This window comes from Falco cherrug, chromosome 2, assembly GCF_023634085.1.
Source record: "Falco cherrug isolate bFalChe1 chromosome 2, bFalChe1.pri, whole genome shotgun sequence".
NCBI classification, from domain to species: Eukaryota; Metazoa; Chordata; class Aves; order Falconiformes; family Falconidae; genus Falco; species Falco cherrug.
In genome coordinates, this window is record NC_073698.1 from 43,834,339 (window position 1) to 43,851,111 (window position 16,773).

Consider the following 16,773-nt stretch of genomic DNA (forward strand, 5'->3'; position numbering starts at 1 on the left):
CAGAAATTAATACAAAAATCCCCAGCAGGAGGTACAAAGCCACAGGTTATACCAAATTCTCATACTCATTCCTGCCAAGACGTTGTCCTGATTTCCTAGAGTTAATTAATAAGAAAGAACACAATACTCACAAAAACATTTAAAAATGCATAATGAATCTTATTTTATGCAACAAGTGTTAATTTACAGGACACTAAAGCAGCAGCATTTTTTCAATGCCTTCAAACTGTCCCTACTAATGCAAGAAAAGTATACAGTAAGCCAGCTTCCTACCAAAGATGTCAACTGATTCTTTTATAGCCCTTCCAAAAATATTTTGCAGATGCTTGGTTTAAAGATGTATGTAGGCTATTGATAGCAACAGGACTATTCACATTCTTAAAGTTAAGCATATGGTTTCAAACCACAGCATTTTTATTTTAATGTAAATAGCAAAGTCCTACAGGTGACCTTCTTCAACAAAGAAAGGTTTTTACAGCAGGCCAGGAGACTGGAAACAAATTATATGCTTCATGAAGACAGATAACGCTGGCATCCATTAAAACATGATATAAAACCAATTAAAATATTAAGTTTATATTTTTACTACATTTTGAGAAGTATCATTCAAAAATAATAGCTTCAGTAATGTTTTTTAAAGAATGCTCGAACTATTAATAAGCCCTGACTAGATTTATCACCAATAAAAATGTTATGCATTGCTTGTAGTTCTTAAAAATACAGTACCTATAACCTGAAAGCAGCTTTTTTCTGCCCCATACATAAAATCATGACCTAGCTCTTTATTAAAATAAAAATAATTAATTAGTAAGTATTAGGAAAACATGACATCAAAGTTACAAAAGATGTAATAGTAATAATATATATATATGTATTACCTGTTCCCTTTATAGTTTACTTTATGTAACTACTTTATTTTTGATCCCTTACAATTGTTTTGCGTAAGATGAAAAAGCAAACTGTTTCCCAAAAGTAAGATTTAAAAATAATTTCTATCATACAACAATTTGTAAATACAAGCATATTCTGAGACATGTCCTGAACATCAGCTTTTGATCCAAATGCAAAATACCCATTACCTGTTCTCAGTACAGTATAGCTAACAAGGGCTCTAACATGAATGGTATTCAGAGTTATGAACTTCAATCATGACATCGTAATGTTACAAATGTATTTTAGCTGTCAGCTATGCTAAAATGTCTGCAGCAGTCCCACATACTCCCTTTCTTCCCCTTCCTCCCCAGCCCCATCCAATTCTGGTATGTAGCTCTGTTACTTTTGTTAGCCAGGTAAGCTGTCTGCACACCTATGTATGGCCCTCTCAGTTAGTCATACAATCTAAGGGGAAAACTAAACATAAAAAAGGCATGTCTTAATAGTTAACACGTTTGGGTGGTTTTTTTCCAGTATTTTTAGTATCCCACAAAAGTATAATGTGCATGAGAAAACTAGCCTGAAAGTTTTACTTGAACCCAAGCTTGTTTTGGATCAAAAGGAATTTAGGCAGAATTTAGCCATTTGGCTAATCAGGAGAATAATTCTATAAATACTAAGAATGAATAAAATTTCAAGATCAAAACACCCTCTTATTTTAATGGAAAAAAGAACATCCAGTTATTGTGGTGAGGTGCACTGGAAAATTTTAATTGACCTGCTGCACTGCTTCTGGACTATAGCTAATGTCAGCCTTCCAATGGACATAAAACCCCACTGTTTAGTATTTGCAACAAAAATATTATTTATTTTTTTCATACTGAAATAACTTTCTTCTTCACGAGGAAGCTGCAAAATATATGGGATGCAAAGAAAATATCTACAGTAAATTAGTTTTGGAGGCAACAGGGTACCTTTAAACAGAATAATGAACAGAAAGTTACGCAGGTGTTACCCATACCAGCGTTCTCAGGGGTGCATGACAAAACCTTTAGACTGTTTTATTACATCAAAAGCATAATATTAAGAATATTAAAAAAATAGGTTTATACTGGTTTAGAAAGTTTCTCTTTATTCCTAATACACTGTTCGGCTACACGCAATTTATGACATCTTTTGATACAATTCTGCAAATTGTATTGTATATATTCATACCCCTGCCACAGGAGGATATTGACTCTAAATGTAATTATCACAAAACATTGTCTAAAGCACTGTGAACTGAAATATATTTTGTAATCTATTTCCTCAACCACAACTCATGCAAGCACTTCCATGAATTTTGGTGAATGTATCGTGAACTGCCGCTCAGGGTCCTTTCAGTCCAATATCCCATCTCCAAAACTGACCTATGGAAATTCACAGAAAAATGCAAGTACTCAGTATTTACAAAGTTATCCTTCCCCAGTGTAGTTTCCCAGCTCATCACTATCACTGATTTAGAGTAAAGAACTACAAATTGGGAAGTAACTGTATGGTCAAAAGCTGATCCTTCCTCCTATAAAATTCAGTGATAGCGTTTTTCTACTTTATGCTATGGAAAAGATACTACCACCCTTTTTATTTTTCTTCCCTTAAAAAAAAAAAAAAAAGAAGTTTTAAACAGTTCACAGTTATTCACAGTTAAAGCTAAAATTCCATATTTAAGAGATTACATTTCAATATTCTGCAATGCTTATGAAATGAAACATCAGGACCTGTTAGGAGATGCCCCTGGCTGAGCACCGCATCATAGAAATAAGCAAAACATAATGGGTTAAGGGTAAAGTTACTCAAAGCAACCTGGAATTTATCAAGTCACAGACATACCTTGATACTAAATATGAAGATTTTTTGTTTATGTTTCAGGATTTTTGAAAATAATTTAAATGATGATGGAAAAGAAAAATTCTTCCTTAATGCATGCTGGAGAAATTATCTATATATGAATTAACTCTCTGGATCATAATAGCTTTTTGCAGATGACTCTTCAGCTCTATCATTTAAATACTTATTTAGGCAACTAAAAATTTACTGTCAATTCATATTATGTCAGTCCACATTATGGCGCTGTTACAGTATGCACATTTAAAGAGTATTGAAAAAATTACTGTTCATGTGCAGCATATAATTTGCAAAAGGTTAATAACTAGTTTAAAACAATGAATGGAATTAACTCATAATGCAAAGCAGATGCCCCAAACGTTATTTTTTAAACAAAACATATTTAACTTATAAAAGAACAAAGAAGATCTAAATCCAGTCCTGTTGCTTAAAAACAGACAGGCATTGTGGTTGTTTCAGACTCTTGGTTCGCTGGCTCATACAATTTTGATAAAACTCCGTAGTTTCTGACTACTCCCTCTGCTATCCTGCAGCCAGGAATTAATTTTTACCGCTAAACTTGTAAAGCTCCTCCATGAAGAGGCAATACTGGCAACACTGAAAGAGATTTACCTGTATCAGACCAGCAGGGATTGCAGTAATAATTTAATGTATCTACGATAATAGTTCAAAAGAAAAATACTGAAATTCAATCCAGTGTATGACAATTCTCTGTTTCGTATGCAATTCACTTTAGATGATGAATTGCAGAGATAGGCAAAAACAGCCGTCTGGAACGATCTAGTAACAGGAGAAAACAGAAGAAATACTCAATGGCAGTCAAACAAAACTAGCATTTCCAACAAACATTCCGAACACACTCCAGATTCCAAAACATTAAGCAGGCAAGTAGAGTAAATAAGATGACTTTAAGTGCATTTTGGTTTGCTGTGCTGAGAAGCAGTGGAGACAAATGCCCATGTGGGAACGGCAGCCCCCCAGGTGCCAGCCCTAGGGGGCACGCTGTGGGGCGCGCTCCCAGCATCCCAGGTAGGACCAGTAGCCTCAGGCACCATGCCTCCAGCTGCAGAAAGAGAGTGGAGGCCCAAGACTGAACCAAGCATTTGAACACAGATAGTAATAGTTTGTGGAAATAACAAAGCTATTCGCTGTGCTTTCCCACAGTCCATTCTGGTAAGTTGATACAAAACTGACAACAAAAGTGTGCAGTTTTATATAAACTACAGCTACTGGTGAAACGTTTTTAAAAAAAAAAAAAAAAGAAAAAACGCACAACAAAACCCATAAAACTTTACCAATAGTCATAGCTATAAGATAAAGGAGGAGTAAATCAAATGGAACACTTCAGGAAAATCACATGAAGTAATCAAGGAAAAAAACGTCCCTCTGCCCACCACTAGCAGCCCCTCACATCCCTGCAGAGGAACAGCACCGGCAGCGTTGCACAACAGGCAACGAACGCTCACTGGGGAGAAGTGTTCCCTTCCTCAAGTATCAGATACTGGGCTGATGCCAGGGACTAAGCATCAGATTAAAGGGATAAATTCTCTGTTCTGTTGTAATAAGCATGGCCCAAAGATCTCAGCTTCTAACTTGTAATATCTACCAATAAATAAATAACCATAAGATGGATATTAAAGTTCTGTTATTGTGAGCAGCTGGAGTCTTTCAGGTTTTTTTTAAGTCTGAGGAAGCCACCTCCAAACCTTTCACTCCTTTATAGTTACTACAATTTATCCTCTGGCCTTCCAGAAGTCGTCTTTGCTTGTAAAACCTACCATATTTCTGCTGATTATATTTTAGTAATCTGTGGCAAGAAGGAAGGTCATCAATATAAACTGCAGATACTACGTATTTGACATTCCTTCCAGCTGCACTTGCTGACCTGTTCATTTAAAATACCTATGATCTGTACTAACCTATCTGGGTGAGATACTCCTTTAATTAATACAAACGGGGAAAAACTATGCAAGCGTGCAGTATTCAGTAAACAAGCACATGCTAGGTCCACATAATTTGAGAGAAGCAGAAGCTAGCAAAGAGAGACTGAGTAACTGCCGTGTAAGACAGGCTTTGAAGAGAATTGTTTCATGTTCAGCATCTTTCCCCTTTATACTCAAAAATCAATTAGGTTGTTTTCCAAAATTTGTAAATAGCTTCCAAACAGTGCAAATAATTCCCTGCTTTAAGTATGAATGTCAGCGAACTCATTCAAAATCATCTTCAAATGTCAGAAAAGATTAACATATCCCGGCCACAGGAGGGAGGTCAGAAGAAGGCACACGCTTTTAGTCTTTACTCGGGTGGACACGATCCAAAGCCAACCTAAGTCTATGGGAAAACTCCACGAAGGAACCCAGCATGGTAACATTTCACGACAAGTGCTCAAAACACAAGAGACCAGAAACAATCTGTGATCAATAGCTTCCAGGTCATTAATCCCAGGCAGGTGACATCCAGTGCGCCGTTCGGTACTCTCTTTCACGCACACATTCAAGAAAACTGACTCGACTGGCATCTAGTAGCTTTAAATATTTTCCATGTTTTGCCTTTATCCTCCCCGTTTGTTTGGCACATGGCTTTCTAACATCCCATTAATGTCAAACCGTTTAATCGGAATGTAAGCTAAATGCACAGTTTGCTATTTCCTGGATTTCTGTTTGGCGACCAGTGCTTTTTATGAGGAAAATAAAAGCAAAGGTCAGTATGACCAGAAAAGAAAAGTCATCTTCCATAACGGAAGCTTATTTTTCCAGTGAACTGATACAGAAGCCTAATTTAGAAAAAGGTCCTTTAGTATCATGTTATTATTAGTAGTATCACAAATAAACACAAAAACCAATTCACTTTACAGACCTCCACATTAAGCATTCAATAGAAAATCCCTTGGTGTTTTATTGATTTTTGTTTTATTGATTTTTTAAATAGCAATATCACAGTTAAAATGTATCATTTTAGTGAAACACCTCTAAAAGTTTTCCATCACGAAATAAGTTATTACAAATTATTTCCACAGCAACTGGCAACTAACGATTCAATCCATTTAAAGAACAACAAAGTAATGGCTTTATTTGGATGCCTTTTTTGATTAAATAACGTATTAACCTTGATGAAGCTTTCCAAAAAGGGATTAGTGTATTCGAGTGCATCAGCTGATTATGAGACAAATATAACGGTGATAAGATGCTGGTTCAAATTTTCTGAATCTGATGAGTATAACAATTTAGCCGCTAGGATGGAGTTGGCTCTTAGAGCTTCTATCCCAACAGTAAGTGTCCACCCAGATACAAAAGACATCACCCGGCTAAAGTATGCAGTAACTGAGAGTCTGGAAAGGTCACTTAAATCACTGAACTGGGGAGAATAAAATATCCTGCGTAATTACTGTAACGTCAGAAATAATTAAAAATAATTAATCTGTAAGGAAAGGAGAATCACAGTGAAATGTATTGGAGGGGAAACCCAGAAAGTAAATACAGATTTATCTTCTGATGGTATCATCCATTTTGACCAAAACTCACTGACCCACTTTGCTTTATTTGTCTATACTGTAATGATACATTTTGCATACCTATTGTATATCCTTTCCATTAAGTTATTTGCTTAATGGATGTATAAATAAGTCTACTGCAATTACACTTTTTAAGGGTCAAATCCTATCCACTTCTGAACCCACAACTGTAATTTCTACTACGCCAGATGATAACACAGCAGACCTCAGAAACAGCTGAAACCCGGCCGATTCGGTGGTGTTTACGTGATCAACCCATGTTACAAACAGGCTGCCAAACCCTTCTATATCCCTGCAAAGTCCAGGAACCAGTGACCCCATACCCCCCGCCCAAAAAAAAAAAAAAAAAAAAAAGTTTCTGTATTTTTTAATTTCACGTGTTAAAATTACAGTGACCGTGGCAAAAGAAAACTTCCATTAGTTTATTTTAAGGACCAAATCTTGGCACTCGTGCAGTTGTTACATGCCACGCAAAAAAAAAACAAAAACAAAAACAAAAAACAAACCACAAAAAAACCCCAAAAAAACAACCAACACCCCAATCGTCTAAGAGCAGCTATTAATATTCATGTTGATTCCACATGAAACAACAGCAGTTACCCGAGCAGCTACAGTTATGTCAGCGCCTGGAAGTTATTCCAGGCTGTTTTGTCCTGCTACCCTGAATATTCAGGAACTTCAACAATCCATCGAGCAACAGCCACCGCAGAGTAAGTGCCGTGCTTCGCCCCGCTCTAGGCTGGCGAGCCCCATCTGCCCCCCGCCGCCTCGGGCAGGGGGGACGGAGGGGATGTCACAGCCCCCGCCACCAGGGCAGGGCACGGCACGGCCCCGCGCGGGGTTAGCTGCCCACGTGTTGGCGGTTGCTGCACCTTGAAATCTGACAACAGGAAAGTGAAAGGAGCCCGCTCTGTTTATTTGCGTACACTGAAAGTATCGTCGGGACTTTGCCCGCGCCCTCCTCCTCGGCGAGCCCTCGCTCCGTGTGGTGCTCCCACCGCCCCTCCAGCGCGGCAGAGCCGGAGCCCCCCGCCCCAGGCCGGGGGAGCCCCCGGGAACTGGAGGCGCTTCCGACCGCTCTGATCTCGGGGTCACGGCTGTTATGCGATCCCTTCTCCTTATCAAGCAGCTTCAGCCCTGTAACCTACAGATTGAGAGATAACAGCCCCACATTTTCGCCCTCGGTTGCAAAGCCGGCTGCTACCGCAGCAGGAATTTCCTCTTTTGCCCGCTCCTTCTCCTCCGCACCCCGCCCCCCCCCAAACACCCCTCCCCGGCTGTGCCAAGTTTGGGGCCTCACCTCTCCTCCGCTGACCCCCCGACCCGCGGATGCACGGCAGGGCAGCGCGGCGGTACCCGGAGCGCTGCCCTCCCGCCCCCGGCGCCATCCCCGCCACCGCGCCCGCGCAGAATAGCGCGGTAACCGGATTCAGCCTTGGCCAGATACCATCCCCGCTCCCGCTGCCACCGTCGCCCTCTCCGCGGCTGGCGGGGGCCGGGAGCCGCTCGCACCTGCTCCACGGGGACCCCCCCCCCCCCACGCCCACCCCGCCCCGGAGGGAGCAGGCCAGCCCGGCCGCCGGGCACCCCTCCCCGCTACCCCAAAGCGGCCGCAGCCGCCGCCGCCACCACCTCCTCCTCACGGTCTTCCCGCCCTCCCTCCACCCCACCCCCCCGCCCCGTTCGCCATGTGGCAACTGCCTCATAGACCTATACAAAAAGTGCACGTGCCCCTTCGGATATATGACAGCAGCTGATGGCCAAGTGGCTTCCACCCACCCCGGCCAGGCCCTCCGCCCGGCAGGCGGCCCGGCGCCCCATCCCAGTCACACGAAACCCGAGTGCCTGTGTGTCGCTGCCCCCCCCACCCCCGCCTGGACCGCTCCCCGCCCACTCCTGTGCACCCTTCGGGCAGCTTTTTCTCAGGGCCGCTCGTTTCAAAGACACGTCCAGGGATAAACTTGAGGAGGGGGGTCGGTCAGAAAGCACTTTTTGGCCCCGCCACCCTCTCCGCGGCCCCGCCGGCCCTCCGCTCCCCGCGGCAGTCCCGAGCCCCCGGCACGCCTCGGCCGGGGGGAGGGAAGGGGGCAATGACAGGGCGATACTTGCAGGGCGCAGAGGGAGGGGGGGCAGAAGCACCCTCTCTCCTCCCTCTCTCCCTCCGTCCCGCCGAGGAGCGGCGCAGCCGGCTGCGGAGGAGGCCGGCTGGGTGCCGGGACAGCGAGGGAGAGAGAGGGGGCGAACGCACGCGGCTGCAGGCCGCCCCCCCCCCCCGGCCCGCGCGGTGGCAGCGGGAAGCGGCGCAGCGTCCGCCCGGGCCGCACCGCGCGGGGGTGGGACGGGGGCGGCGGCGGCGGGGGTGTCCCGCGGGGTGTGCGTGTGCCTTGCGGCGGTTACCTGGCGTTGGTGCAGTCGTTGTAGAGGGTCTCGAAATCCTTCCTGGAGATGAGTTTGCAGCGGTTGACCCCGGGCTGGATGGCCCCCAGCCCCCTCAGGATGCGGACCTGCTCCACGTTGCAGACGACGGGCGTGATCTCCAGCCGCTTCAGCTTGGTGTAGACCGTGTGCAAGCCCCCCACCAAGTGCTTCAGGAAGAGGTCGAACGCCTGGGGCAGGCAGATGAGCTCGCAGCCCTCCACCGTGAAGGAGGCCACTTTGGCCCCCCTCAGATCCACCATCTTGCACTCGTTATTCTGGGGGGTGTTCTCCACCGGGGACGGGGTCGAGTACACGGGCTTGCCGGGCAGGCTGCCGGCCGCGCTGGCCGCGCTGGCACTGGGAGTGGAGGTGCCGCCGCCGCCGCTGCTGCCGCCGCCGCCGCTGCTGCCGCCGCCGCCGCCGCCGGTGCCCAGGCTGGGGCTGCCGCCGCCGCCGCTGCCGTTACCGCCGCCGCCGCTGGTGGTGGAGGTGACTGTGGCCGCCGCTGCCGCCGCCGCCGCCGCCGCCGCGATGGGCTCCGGCCGGAATAGGTTTGTCCCCGAAGCGGCCGGCGGGGGAGCGATGGACGGAGACGGAGAGGAGGTGGCCGACGAGGAGGTGGCCGACGAGGAGGTGGTGGTGGTGGTGGTGCAGGCGGCAGAAGTTGAGACCGGAGGCTGAGGGGGGACCAGCTGGGTCGGAGGGATCAAAGCAGCCGGTACGGCCATGGTCACATATACGGCGGAGGGGGCAGGGGGAGGGGGGAAAGTTCCCACACACACACGCAGGGGAAAGGGGAAAAATTAAAAAAAAAAAAAAAAAGAAGATAAAAAAAATAAAAAAGGAGGAAAGGAGAGAAGGGAGGAGGGGGGAGAAGAAGGGGGGGGATAACCCCGGATCAGGTGCTGCGGCGAGCGAGAGAGCAGGGGGCAGAGTGAGAGAGAGAACGCACAAAGTGTCCCGCAAGTGGGGACGGAGGAGGAGGAGGAGGAGGAGAAGTCCGCTCCGGGCGGCGGGGCTGGGGCCGAGGGGAGGGGGGAGGGCAGTTTCTTTTTGTGGTCCTTGCTCTAGCACCACGTTAAAGACGAAGGTGAAAAGGAGGAGGTTTGAAGGACTTCGGTTCTCTCTGGCAAGTACATTGATCAAAGATTGAGAGGGGAATGACAGAGAGAAAATGAGCTGGGAAGTGCTGGCTGCCGCCGCCGCTCGCTGGACGAGTTGTTGTTGTCACACGGTGCGGAGGGGAGGAGCTCCGGCAACTTGAAATACCCTTTGAAGCAGCAAAAGGCTCACTCACTAGTATTAACCCAAATTATCCAACCAGGAACCCGGAGCAGGAAAACAGAGAGAGGGAGAGAAGTCTCCCCCCGCCCCCCCTCCTTTCAGGAACCGTTAGATTACATGTTTCATATTTCACCCCACCAGAGACGAGATGTAATTTTCCCAGCCCTTTTCTGCAGTCGCTTGTCAACACAGTTTGTGAGGAAACACGAGCGTCTCCAGCGCTCCCCCGAAGCCGGCCGGGAGCGGGGAACCGGGGGTGCGGGGCGGGCGCTGGCCGCGCACCTTGCCGGGGCCGGGCCGGGGCCGGGGCGCCCGCGGACAGAAGCAGAAACCTCCGGACGGGTCTGTTGCTCTCGCTGTTGTTCTCCCGGAACCACAGACGCTCCTCCCGGCGGGGTGGAAGCTGCTGCCGAGGGGTCCGGGGACAGCGCCGAGGCCCCTTTGTTGCGCGGGCAGCGGCGGCTGCGCGGGGCGCGCAAGGGCAGCCCCACGCGGCAGCGCTCGCGGAGACCTTCCTGACAGCGGCCACGGATCGAGGGGGACGGGGCGCCGCGGGTCACGCCGTCGGGAAACCGCATCGAGGGGGGGCCGCGGCGGCCCCGAACTAACTTGGGGGGGGGGAGGGGGAGTGTGGGGACCGCCCGGCCCGCGCAGGCACCGCCACGCAACAGGTGTCGGCGTCGCGCAGAACCCCCGCGGCGGCGTCCCGGGGCAGGTAGCGCGGAAAGTCAGCTGCTGCGTGTGCCCACGCATGCGCAGTGGCGCGGGCGGCAGGACGCGCCGCGTCTGGCGTGGCCGGGCCCCGTGCGCCGCGTGCTACCTGCCCGCCGCCGAAGTTGGGGAGGGAGTTCTAACGCGTGTTTAGCGGCTCGGCTGCGTGGGGTGTTAGGGTCGGTCGGGAGAGCCCGGGGCTTGCTTCTGCTTCCCTCGAGGGCACTTCGCTTTTTTAAAAGGTTAAAGAAATGGGCAGCCTTTACAGACGGGGGGGGGGGGGGGGGGGGGGCGGTCGTGCAAAAACAAGGTTCGGTGTGTACGTGGTGCTTCCCGTGTTAAAAATACACGTTTTGTACTTCGTGAATTGCGATGCATGTATGTGCGCCCTTTTTAAATGTATACAATTATGTGAGATATGACTCATGGGATGACACATCTACAGAGGAGATAATCCCAGCTGTAGTAATTCAATGCAGGGGAATTTCCACATTATTAGATACAAACTACTTTTATATGATCTACTTGCTTATTGTACTTTTAAATTCAAGCTACAAGAATTTGTGTTCCGATACCAGTAAACGTGTCATTTGCTAGCAAAATTTTTGCTGTCCTGCACTAAAATCTTAAGAATAGGCTGATGGCACCGAGAAAATACAAAGGGTCATGTTGTTTTGAAGTCTGGTGTACCCACAACTGTGCAGAACACTTCTTCAAGCCGTTTATAGGTGCTTTGCAGAACGTTTATCTGGAAGAACTTGTACAACCTGAGTTCCACGGGTGGGATCTAGCATTGCATAGAACTTGTAATTTAAAAATGTAAACGCACTGCATCTTTCTTCTTCAGTTGTTGAAAACCAGCTCTGTCCATATTTTCTTTGCCTCAACTATCCTTTCATTTTCTCTTACACCTTGTGACGACAGAACAGGTCCTTGAGAAGATCAGGACAGAGCCAGACATGCGTGATATTGCCTCTTGGAGATCTGAGTGAATTCTGAATTAAGAAATCTACCATTTCATTTTTTTTCTCTGCTTTCCCTACAACACGATGCACACCAGCCCTTCTGCTTTTCTTCTTGCTGTGTGCCCTCACGGATATATAATCCTCATGGTTCAAAACCATATAAAGAAAATGTAGTTTGAAAGGGTTTACTACCACAGATTTGGGTTAACCTTGATCATTTCAGTGCAACAATGGGATTAGAAACCTAGAAAGAGGTTTATGAAAAGGTTCAAGGCTCCTCAAGGCTTCTGGCTTGGTAAGTGTTTCTAATGATTATGGAGAGCGACTGGATTTATTTTAATTCGCTCACATAAACACCAACAAATCCAGAGGTTGCTCTTTGTAAACTTTTTTAGATTTCATTTCTCTTACTCACTGACCCTTTCATGTAATGATATTGTTGGGTGTTTTCTTTTTTTCTCCCTGAGTTGATATCAGCAAAACTCAAATTACTGTAACTGATATTTGAAAATTCTCCCTGTGTCAAGTGAAGACTTATGGTGCTGAAATCAATAAGACTGTTTAAAATTCAAAGACCTGCAAATCGTTCTGTTTGTCCTTTGATAGGGCCTGGGCTGATTAAAATGCGACCAAGAAAGCTTAATTGCTGCACTAATTAAGAAGTCTTTAATTTCTTTCCTGGAATATTGTTTGAAGCAGGGTTTCTGTTCTGCTCATGTTCAGGGCAGGTATTCTTTCTGTTTCTCTGCTTCTCTCTTTTTTTTTTTTTTTTTACTATTTTGTATATTAAAATGTGCGTTAAAGCAGTGAGAAGTATTGACAGTGATTGTAATTGCACTAAAAAAAGTCTGATACAGAGTCCACTATTTCACTAAATTATAATTTTGAGGGCAGCTGTAAAGGGTAAAATGCAATTAGAAAATGCATTGTAGCTGTTGCATTTTAAGGAATCTGAATACCTGACTGACAGGAGATAGGATAGTAAATCAGCTCCCTCCCCCTTCTTCAGTTATTATTTATAATTAAATATTTAAATTAATTAAGGAAAAAAGGCAACGAGGAAAAAGTATTTATCTTCTGAATGTATGTGAAGGAATGGACCAAGGGGAGGGGACACATACTGAAGATAGGCACCTGGTAAGGATGAGTAGTGTATTACCATGTTAAGTTCATCCACAATATTTTTTCCTGCATTCCTTTTGAATTTATTTTCCTGAGAAATTCCTTTCTGTCTTGTATTTTGTCATATCCTTGTCTAGTGACCTATTTTGTTCACCGGTTTCTGAAGAGAAGGAACTAAACGATTTCAACAAAGCTTTCTGTGTGATCAATAGAGTAATGTTTCAGGTTTAATCATGCTGCATTATAACTCTTGCAAACGACTGCTGAGCAGAAGATTCTAAGAAAGGAGCAAGTACTGGCAAAGGGAAGGTAAGTTGTTTTGCTTTTAATCTCCAGGGTCTCGAGCAGCAATACTCCTTTCAGGAGCTATCTGTTATTTAGAGGGAAGACTGAGAAAGGGGGAGGGACCTCATACCGAATCCCCCCTGCATCGCTCAGCAAAATAGGCTCATAGAAATGTAAGTCTGTGAGTTGGGATCCTTTATTTCCCCCTTCCACCAGGTATTTACTAAACATTGAAAACACAATGAATACAGTTGAGGTTGTTGTGAAGTGTTGTACCAGTAATAAGAAATTGGATACTGCAGTGCTGTTTTTCTAATTGTTGCATTATAGTCAAACTAGCACAGACCTTGTCCAATACAAATACAAACTGGATTCCTTTCAGTGACAGGACAAGTAGATAACATGCTTAATAGATACAAAGGGAGATTTACCATTCCAAGCACGATGTCACGCTAATTATGTTTACTCTAATTGAAAGCAAGGTTTTGGGGAACCTGAAATCACTCACAGGATATTTTTAATAACTGAATAATAATAAAGTGTAGCAAACGTTGATCACAAACCTTTTGGTCTTTCAAAAATCTATTGGAAAATTAAATGAAAAGTGGAGTTTGGTACAAACAATGCCCCAGGGCAAAAAACAACTAACACTAGATTTTCCAGTCCAGCCATAACACAAATCAATTTGAGCACACTTCTATGGCCAGACTGCCAGATTGTTATGACTGCTAATTCACTCAATCAAACAGTGCATTAGCACACCCGGCACAAACAGCTTTAACAATAGCATACACTTCTGAACAGTCCACCATATATCATAAAAAGTCCAGAATACATGGCAAGATTGCTTTCCCGTTCTGTTTACTGCAATTTGTGTTTACGTATGGTGCCTGCTTAACAAAAACGTGGTGGGAGAATGGAAGGGAAGAAACTTCAAGAGCCATTAAAAAAAAACTTTCCAAGTCTTTGAAAACGAGAACCTGAGAGCAAATTATCACCTCGGCTGATTGTTTAACGTGCATCTCTCAGCTGGAGAGCTGAAAGCAGTGGCTGCACATCCCCAGCACGAGGCTGGAAGGGGACTGTTGCGGGCTTGGCAGCTCGCACCCGCCCTGCCGAACCCACTCGCTCCAGCGCCGGGGCATCCTGTGCCGGCTTTGCCCCCGCGAGCGATCTCCCCGGCTCCGAGGTGTTCAGCGCCCGAGTACAAGGGCAGGATTTAGCCCCAGAGGGGTATGCGTCGATTCTTCCCCCTTCACCCCCTCGAGTAACGGGTGTTCCCACCGGTGATGCTAACTGGTGCTGTGACCTCGGGCGCGCTGTACGGGGAGCTGCAATAACCGACGGCTTGGGAACCCTCGCATCCCTTCCCTCCCTCTTCCCCTGCATCCGACACACACGCACACACAAACACACGTACGCACACACACCCACGCACAAGCGCATCTATGCAAATTGCAAATACCAAACGCCAATTAAGCTACTTGCTCATTTACAATTTTTTTTCCCCTTACGTCGCTGTTCTGACTTCAGGAAATATGTCTCGAAGTCAGTAACGAAGATCATCCTTATGTTGATTTGAGCCTGTTGGTCACGTTGCAGCTCCCGCAGCCAAATGGAGAAGCGGGTCGGGTTCCCTTCTCGGGCTGCCTCGGGACGGATGGAGCAGGTGACTGGGCACTGCCTGCTGACATCCACCTGGCAACTGACAGCCGAGAGAGAAAGCTGCTACGACAAGGAAATTATAAGCAACTTCCCTGCGTGAATTAAATGAGGACTGAAATAGACGGGGAGCCCTCCGTGATGTTTAAAGTTATACTTGGGCTCTCATTAGAGGTCCTCAGTCCAACGTGTTAATTCACCTACCAACAGGTAGGAAAAGTCGCTCAGAGCAATAATTAGGAAGTACAAAGCCCCTGCCATTAAATTATGTTAAAGCGGTGATCTAATCTGAGATGCCCTTTCCCGTGCTGCCCCCTAACCCCCCGCCCCCTCCCCTTACAGAATTAGTTCACCCAGCCACTCCACCCCCAGCTCCCAACCCAGGCTAATCGAAATACAGACGCTGGAGAGCCGGCCCGATTTTTAAATGTTCCCGGTTTTCCAGTGCGCACCCCGATCTTTGCCGGTGGCAGGGGACCGCTTTTCCTGCCCCGCGCCCGGAGCCGCGGGGGACGGCGGCATCCCCCCCTCCCCGCTCCCCCCCCTCCCTCCCGCCGCGGTCCCGGCTGCGGGGCTCGGTGCCGCCGCCCGCGGGGCGGGAGAGGGAGGGGGCGGCAGCCGCGGATCGGGCCCCCGCGGCCGGCGGGGCGGAGGGCTGCGGCTCGAGCGCTAATTGTTTCCCTTAATAATAATAGTAATAAAAAAGCACACTGGGTTCTTTTTTTTATATGAGCTGACAGCCTGCGAGACGCAGCCTTTTCCTCCGCGAGTCACTTAAGTGAATGAGAAACACTGGAGTGGGGGGGGTTGCCTTTATTATGCCCATATTTCATAAAAGCAGACAAACATTTCTAGTTGTTCTTTGATGGGGGGGAGGGGGGACACGACGACACGGGACGACACACGACACCGGGGACCGGGGCGACGACACACCTTTAAAAGTCCCTTGCTTGAAAAGTTTCAGCCCAGAGCGGAATTTTATAGCGAGTTATAAACTCTGGGTAAGAGAGGGATGTTATAAATGGAAGTGCTGACACAACCTTAACTATGGCGTGTAAACGGCTATGCTATAATATCCATTAAGCAGAAAGAAAAATAAGATGGCTGATCAATAATTTATACAAAGAGTACCAACTGCAGACATAATAACTGTAATGTTTGCAAAGCAATCTCTCGCTCTCCAGGCTTAACAGTAAACTAGCGGGGCTGTTAATTTCCAACTCCTACAGGTAAGAATACAAACAAATTACTTAAACTTGTGTTTTGTTCGATATTTTGCATGCCTCGGTAGGATTAAATAAAATTTAATTACGATGCAACTTGGGCTGGTTGAGGAGCCTCCCCCCGCTTTCCTCCTACCCGCCCGCCTGCTGATCCGAGATCTTCTTGTGCAAAGCTCCGACCGGCCGGGGAACAGGTTGGCTGGACGGGCGTTGTAAACGGGTCGGCTTTTGGGTCACTCTAGTTCTTCGGAGAGTTATTCATACATGGAAACAAAATAAAGCCATTTAACTTCAAAAGAAAGTTACAAGGTTTTCCAGCGCCACGAGCTGAAACACAATACCCCCACGGGGACGATAAGCATCAGCTGTCAGAGGACAATGCACTGGCTTTGCATGCAGCAGGCTACCGGGGGTGGGGTGGGAGGGGGGGTGGGGCGGAGGGGAACTGCTCTGGGGGAAACCAGTGTGTCTTCCACGATCCTAAGCGGAGAGTGGGCGAGCAACTGTTATCTTCATTTGCATGGGAGCGTTATCTCCCGTTTCTGTCTACTGTGTTTAGATAGCAATGCAGAGGAACAAAGTCTGAAAGTTGCTAAGTAGGCTCGGGTAATGAGCCGAGTTTGTTTTTGTTTGTTTTTTTTTTTTTTTTTTCCGCAGGTCTCTTGCAGTAGTACCAAAGAGATCCCTTCTTTGTTAAATAAAACAGGAGAAACGTGTCAGTGGAGGAGATTTTTTTGTAAAAAGTGCCTCCTCCCCCCAGCCTAGACAAAAGTTATGTTGCCAACCACACCAAAAGAAGCCCAGATTTAACATGGTACGTACAGCTCTTTCGAAC

General features: G+C 46.8%; 1 protein-coding gene across 6 annotated transcripts in view; it reads right to left on the reverse strand.

The window, feature by feature from the left end:
* Positions 1-9,450, reverse strand: part of DACH1 (dachshund family transcription factor 1) — a 369,849-nt gene extending 360,399 nt beyond the window's left edge. For all 6 annotated transcript variants that reach the window (XM_055702639.1, XM_055702638.1, XM_055702636.1 and 3 more), the window contains exon 1: positions 8,666-9,450. In XM_055702639.1, the coding sequence (XP_055558614.1) occupies positions 8,666-9,414 (749 nt within the window). In that variant the 5' untranslated portion in view covers positions 9,415-9,450. The remainder of the gene's footprint in view (positions 1-8,665) is intronic.
* Positions 9,451-16,773: the final 7,323 nt, after the last annotated feature.